This window comes from Sorghum bicolor, chromosome 1, assembly GCF_000003195.3.
Source record: "Sorghum bicolor cultivar BTx623 chromosome 1, Sorghum_bicolor_NCBIv3, whole genome shotgun sequence".
Taxonomy (NCBI): Eukaryota; Viridiplantae; Streptophyta; class Magnoliopsida; order Poales; family Poaceae; genus Sorghum; species Sorghum bicolor.
In genome coordinates, this window is record NC_012870.2 from 70,635,921 (window position 1) to 70,642,833 (window position 6,913).

Below are 6,913 nucleotides of genomic sequence, written 5' to 3' on the forward strand. Positions count from 1 at the left end.
AAACCTGAACAGATGACTGAGGATTGCATTCGTATGATAGTTGTTTTTTCAGATATTCTGCCACCCTAGCACAAACCATAAGGTAAAAGCAAGTCAGCAAATCGGAAGTTCAGAACAGATGACCCAAGTCCAAATTATCATGCTTATTTATTTCCTTTTGTTCCGATCTTCCAGGATACATTTTACATAAATGATACAAATAATCTATCCAACATAGTCTTTGGTCCCTACAATATTCATACTGGCTATTGTGTAACCTACAGTTGATATCTCCAAAGCAGAGGTGACCTCTATATCTTGTCGACTCTGTTTTGCGGTTTATGCGAATAATAATGGCCTTTTAGGAAGATATACTAACGCTTCCGATGGCTGACAGACGTAGGTCATCTTGATGGCTTTGATGGTAGTTTCTTAACCAGACTAGTGTTACCAGTCACCAATAGTCGAGCACCCTTCACCAGCTCCTCCTTAATCATAAAAAGCAAAGCAGAAGCAAAAACACTCTGCACAATTTTTGTGCCCATTCCTTTATACATCCCTGTCAGACCCTCATATTGTACCAACTTTGTGAACGCATCAAATGTACCTGAGCACAAGAAATGGCACATTAAGAGCTTCAATAGTTGATCAGTAACGGCAAGAAATGGCGCAGCAAGTTAAATATTCTTCAATAGCAAGCCAGTAACAGAAAGAAATGGGAAGAAAGATGAAAAGTAGAGAACTACGGTACCTTTGTACCGATGCCTCTTGTCATCATTAATCATTTGCTTCGCCTGAAGTCTTGCCTGCAGGGGGAAAAAAGCTCAATTTGGAATATGTACTCAAATATGCAAGTGGACAACTGTGGTTGTCACCAATCCACTAACTAATCACCTTAACAACTAGAAGGGGGTATGTAACAACAGTTGCACCAAGTTTCGCAACGGCACCAAGAAGAAAAATCTGAATAAGAATGTTTAAAATGTGAAGTTAGAGTTTTATCAAAATCATAGGAATACTAGTATAGATGGGTAAATGACAGTGCCAAATTGTCTCCAACATCTAGAGTCAAACATAGAGAAACCAAACATGTCCCGGACAACCAGGTTTTCAAGTCAATTTTACAATAGGTCCAGGGCTTCAGACCCCAATACAACAAATACTCGATATGCAACCTGGTATTTGTCACTTGAGGTAATTCCTACCACTGGAAAAACAAAAGCTTACTTCAAGAGCAGTTAGTCCATCAGCTCCCTTCAAATTAGAGGCCCGTCTCTTCTTCAGTTTCTTCAGAAGAGTCTCATACAGCATGAACTGAATTGCAGGATTGCTAACCTAGTAGCAGATAAAATTGTAAAATAGCACCACTGTATGATTGAGAAGCAACAGAAAAGGTGAACAATAGTGACTTACCATGATAAGAGCCGGAATTACCCCTTTCCAGAAGCCGAGAACTCCAGCTTCTTTGTGCAGTTCCTGAAACTGGAGTTAAACCTAGTCAAACAACCACCACCACCACCACCACCAACAACAACAACAACAAGGCCCTTTAGGCCCAAGCAAGTTGGGGTAGGCTATAGCTGAAACCTAACAAGCTACCAACAAAAAGGGAAAAGAAAGAGCAAACAATATACTACCTCCATTTGAAGCTAATAGGTGCATTTTATTCCGGTAGGACAAGCCTTTGGCTAATAATTTCTATTATAACACGATTTCAAAATTGAAATCATTAGATTCATATTAGAAACTTCTTCCTTACTATTATGATTTTGTATCACAAGACATTGTTAGAGTAATTGTGCTCAAATCTTGCCCTAAAGAAATGAAATATGGCCACTAATTTCGAACAGAGCCTCAATATTAAGTCATAAATAATAGTGACATTATTAGGGGATCTAAAGTATTGTCATGGTTCAGGCATGTGAATATCTGATCCCCACATGTCTATCCAAGGACAGTTCTTTAGGTGTATGCCCCTTTCAATTCCGGTTTTACTGCCTCCTCCCATATCAAATTCAGCCAGCCCTACCTCTCCTTACATCAGTGTCACACCTTAGGATTCAACCATGCACCAGTGCCACCTGAGGTCTCCTTTGGATCGCACTACTCTTAGTCTTCTAAACTAATGTTATTTCTCCTGTTCCTCCAGTGCTTATTGCAATATGGCTCCCTAGATGCCCATCCATCCTCAAATGCAAAAAGAAATCATTTGTCTTAGATTGATCATTGACTGGCTGTAGTATACTACCTCTGTCCACAAAAGAATGCAATTCTAGGTGCATTCTTGGTTAACATGTCTAAAGTTTGACCAAATATATAGGTAAACATATTGATGCTTATGACACCTACACCAACAAAAGCAGCCGCGTATTCTCGTGAAGCTGGACATTTCTAAGGCCTTTGACTCCGTTTCTTGGCCTTTTCTTTTGGAGGTTCTTCAGAGGAGGGGCTTTGGACCTACTTGGCGGAACATGATCAGTGGCTTGCTGGGCTCGTCTTCTTCGAGGGTGTTGCTTAACGGGGTGCCCGGGGAAATTATTCACCACAGGCGTGGTCTCCGGCAAGGTGGCCCATTGTCCCCTATGCTGTTTATATTGGTTATGGATGTCCTGAATGGCTTGATTGTCAAAGCTAGTAATGAAGGTCTTCTACAACCCCTCTCCTTGCGGCGTATACAGCATCGCATCTCCCTCTATGCTGATGATGTGGTTCTCTTCCTTCGCCCAACTGCCTCAGAGTTACAATTGGTTGATGAATTGCTACAGCTGTTTGGAACTGCTTCGGGGCTCCGAACTAATATACAGAAAAGCTGTATCTCTCCTATCCAATGTGCAGAAGAGGACTTGGCTGTGGTGATGACCCATTTTCCTTGTGAAATTCAGAATTTTCCTTGCAAATACCTTGGCCTTCCTCTTTCTCTCAAGAAACTTAATAGAGCACAGTTACAGCCTCTAATTGAAAAGGTGGCGGATCATCTTCCAGGTTGGAAGGCTGATTTGATGAGCAGAGCTGGTCGGGCGACATATGTGCAATCAGTAATTACTTCTACTTTGATCTATTACTCTACTGCCTTGGAGCTTCCTCCTTGGTGTTTGAAGGCCCTAGATAAGATTCGACGTAAATTCCTTTGGAGAGGCCGGAAGGAGTTAAATGGTGCTCACTGTTTGATCACTTGGCCTAAGGTGTGTCGCCCAAAAGAGCTTGGAGGTTTGGGCATTTTGGATTTGCAGTATTTTGGATGGGCCCTCAGGGTCCGTTGGTTGTGGTTGGGGAAAACTGATCCCAACAAGCCTTGGGCTGCCTTCCCTATATCAATAAATAAAAACGCCCAAGCCCTCTTTTCCATGGCTTTGACCACCACTGTTGGCAGCGGGTCTCAGACCAAGTTCTGGACGGACAGGTGGCTCAATGGGAAGTCTATCGAGCTGCTGGCCTCCCATCTTTTTGCTTGTGTTCCCAAAAGGCGTGCAAAAAATCGTATGGTCGATGATGCGCTTCGGGACAACACTTGGGTTCATGATATCCAAGGGCACCACACTGTTGCAGTTCTGGCTGAATATTTGGAAATTTGGGAGATGGTTCAGGAAGTGGTTCTGCAACCTGAAGTGACTGATAAGCACAAGTGGAAATTTGAAGCTTCTGGAGATTTTTCTACTAAATCAACGTATAGGGCCTTCTTCAATGGTGCTATCTTGTTCGAACCCTGCAGGCTGATTTGGGGCAGTTGGGCCCCCAGGAAATGTAAATTCTTCCTTTGGCTAGTGGTTCATAACAGGTGCTGGACGGCAGATAGGCTGGCCAGACGGGGTCTCCCACATCCTGAGCATTGCACTCTTTGTGATCAGGAGGACGAATCTATCCAGCATCTCTTATGTTCCTGCGTTTTTTCGCGACAGTTTTGGCACCTGCTGCTCTGTCGTTTTGGACTTCCTGACATAGGTCCTCAACCAGACTCGACAAATTTCTTTGATTGGTGGCTTCAGGCCGGCAGCTCTTTCAACAAGGAAGTTAAACAGGGCTTCAACTCGCTGGTTTCTTTGGGTGCTTGGATTCTTTGGAAAGGAAGGAACGACAAGGTTTTCAATGGCATCTCGCCCAATCTGAGTCGTGCCCTTCTCCTTGCAAGTGAGGAGGTCGATCTCTGGATTTTGGCCGGTGCCAAAGGCCTCAGAAGACTTAGAAGTCTGGTTGCTGTTCGCAATGGTGGTTAGAGGCTTTTTGTAGTGTTTTTTGGTCGTCTTTCTTTGTCTAGGGCTTTTTCTGGAGTGGTTGTTTTTGTAGGATGGTTTTTGTGTTTTAGTGTTCCTTTGCGTGTGTTGGTGTGAGTATGGGGTGGTGTTGAACCTGTTTTGTACTTCGGCATTTATGCCTCCTTTTTTCTCTCCTATCTTAATGCAATGATACGCAGCTCTCCTGCGTATTCCAGAAAAACAAACAAGTATAGTAAGAAAATATATCTCATGACAAATCAAATGATACTTAATTGATATTATAAATATTGATACTTTTTATTTATAGTTAGCCAAACTGAAGATACTTTGACTTGATACTACTGTGCTAAAAATTGCAATTCTTTTGTGGACGGAGTACATTATGTCCAACGTTTTCAAATCAAAGAGGTTTTGAGTTTCACATTTGCACTGTTTTGTCAAAGCAGAGTTCCAAATATCCTGCCACCCCCCACACACCACCACCACCACCCCCACACACTGCATTTAGTTCATCATAATTTATTTATTCGTAGAGTTCAAATTCAAGCCACTTTATTTCCAATAAGCTCAAGTGAGGTGCATGTTGACATGCAATACTAGCACTAGCAGTGAGCATAGCATCAAAACAGTACTTCTTTCAAGAAATATCAAGTAGTTGTCTAGTGCTTCTTCCTATTCAACTAACAAACCATGGGAAATTAGGGGATAAACCCTCTGAAAAAAAACAGGCAGATACCCTACCAAATTCATAACATTGCCAACTTCTACCCAACCATGCATGACCAATTGACAGCATAGAAAGAGCAACTAACGAGGACAAGCATATAATCAAGTTATAGGTATAAATTATCTATGGCAAACTAACATACAGATATTCATCCTAGTGTAAGAGCAAAACATAAAAATAAATCTTCAGGGTGGAAATAATAGAGAAGCGCTACTGAATTGCTCCATCAAGAAATGAGGGATGAGCATAGCCTTTCTGATACACCAGACTACAAAAAGTTATAAAGATTGTCCTGATGTAGTTATTATAAGACATTAATTATGAACAGATCTCTTCCTACAAGAGAAACAAGGAGAGTTATACTTACAACATCAATTGTTTTGTATGGAGTGTTTTCAGTTGCAGAAGCTTCAAGGGGCTTGTCAAGAGCACATGTCAAACCCTGAGGACTTTGCTGTTTGTTTGCCTTTCTGTGAGTCTGCAAACAGAATGAAATATCAATACTCAAAGGTGCTGCCAGATGATTTCCAGTTCAGCACTAAAAGTGGCTAGCAGAGAAGATATGCTCACTTGCATTCGTGTAACAACAACCCAAATCGGGTTTGTGAGCAGTACATTGACACAGCTACAAAAAGACAAGACCAATTAGGAAGCAAGAGCACATAAAATCGCTAAGATCAAAAGTGATAGTAACTATCTCCAGGAATAGACAATGCACTGCTTTAGTAGTCAACAGAAAGTGCTCAGCTACATTCCAATTACCCAGACAACGCAGCGACAGTGAGAGACTGCAGCATCCCGACAGACCCATCGCCTAGTCCTCTCCGGGATCGCTCAAGGGCCTTTGCCTCGGCTCTGTTCCTGAATATTTGGTAGAAGTAGTAGTAGACACCCTGACAGTAACACAATAAGCAAGGATTTAGAAGCATCTCAATCTTCACAAAGTGAGGAATAAAGCTGGCAAATGAACCAACCTGGGAGGCAGCGGTGCCGACAAGCGAGGGCATAAGCCCGCCGTACAGGCGCTCCCACCCCTCATTCTTCACAACCTACCACAGCAGAGGAAAATTCAGGGATGTCGGGCAGCATTAGACCCCGGATCAGGCTAAATCACTCAAAAATTCAGACGAGGAAGTGGGAAGAGGAAGGAGGAGACGAACCAGGTACAACTGGCGAGCGGCACCGTCCTTGAACGCCGGCTTGGAGGGGTCGCGCTCCGTCTGCTGCCGCGCGTTCACCTGCGCCGAGGAAAACCTCAAAATTTCAGCGACTGAGAAACCCAGGGCTAAGGTCGGCAGCAGCGAGGCGTCAAGCCACGTACGGTCTGCAGCGGGTAGGTAAGGAGCTGGGCGATGATCCCGCCGCCGGCGCCGGCGAGGCCGTTGATCAGCGCGTCTGACATCTCTCCCTGCTCCTACTCTCCAATCCCCGCCGCCCCCCTTCTCTACCCCGCTTCGCCGGCCGGCGGATCACAGCGGCGAGCCGAGCAAAACTGGACTCCACGCCGCCGCCCCCAGCGGGTTGCTTCCGCCGCCTGCTGCTCGGTCTCCTTGGATTGTGGGAGACGGAAGCGAGGACGGGGCGTGGGCGTGGGCGTGGGCGTGGCGGAGTGGACTCGACTCGGCTCTCGGCTCGGCGCGCCCACCGGGGTCCCCGTCTCCCGTGCTTTCTTTTCGTTAGAGTTCAGATTTCAGAAGGCTGCTGCAGCTTGCCGTGCTGTGTGACGCTGATGCCGCACGGCACACCAGCCTGTTTTAAAAACCCAGTTCGCACGCGTTTTTAATGGTTTTGTCTAGACTTTCAACCACTTACAGTGCTTTTAACCTCTGTATGTAAAATGGAACTTTTCTGGTTTTGGTTTCGGTTTCGGGTGGGAGAAATTGGAGGAAATTTCACCCGCTTGACACGTTGCGGCCTGCGGGGAAAGCGCAGCCGGTACGTTTCACGGCGGGCGACCGGACAACGACGGAGTACTATGCCGTCGTTTCCCCGTTTT

General features: G+C 44.8%; 1 protein-coding gene across 1 annotated transcript; it reads right to left on the minus strand.

Moving 5' to 3' along the window:
• On the minus strand, positions 113-6,634 carry LOC8078805 (peroxisomal nicotinamide adenine dinucleotide carrier). Its single transcript, XM_002468088.2, has 11 exons — positions 6,239-6,634; positions 6,078-6,155; positions 5,892-5,966; positions 5,680-5,810; positions 5,488-5,542; positions 5,285-5,395; positions 1,393-1,461; positions 1,207-1,314; positions 874-942; positions 731-785; positions 113-586 (listed from the first exon to the last, which is right to left on the minus strand). The coding sequence occupies exons 1-11, from the start codon at positions 6,317-6,319 to the stop codon at positions 384-386; spliced, it is 1,035 nt and encodes a 344-aa protein (XP_002468133.1). The 5' UTR covers positions 6,320-6,634; the 3' UTR covers positions 113-383.

Bases quoted from the DNA above. Each gene is read 5' to 3' on its own strand.
- LOC8078805 (XM_002468088.2), bottom strand. From the start codon at position 6,319: ATGTCAGACGCGCTGATCAACGGCCTCGCCGGCGCCGGCGGCGGGATC. The intron at 5,543-5,679 runs GTAATTGGAATG...GTCTTTTTGTAG, and splicing joins ACTGTCGCTGCGTTGTCTGG to CTGTGTCAATGTACTGCTCA. The intron at 786-873 runs GTGATTAGTTAG...TTCCCCCTGCAG, and splicing joins ACCCCCTTCTAGTTGTTAAG to GCAAGACTTCAGGCGAAGCA.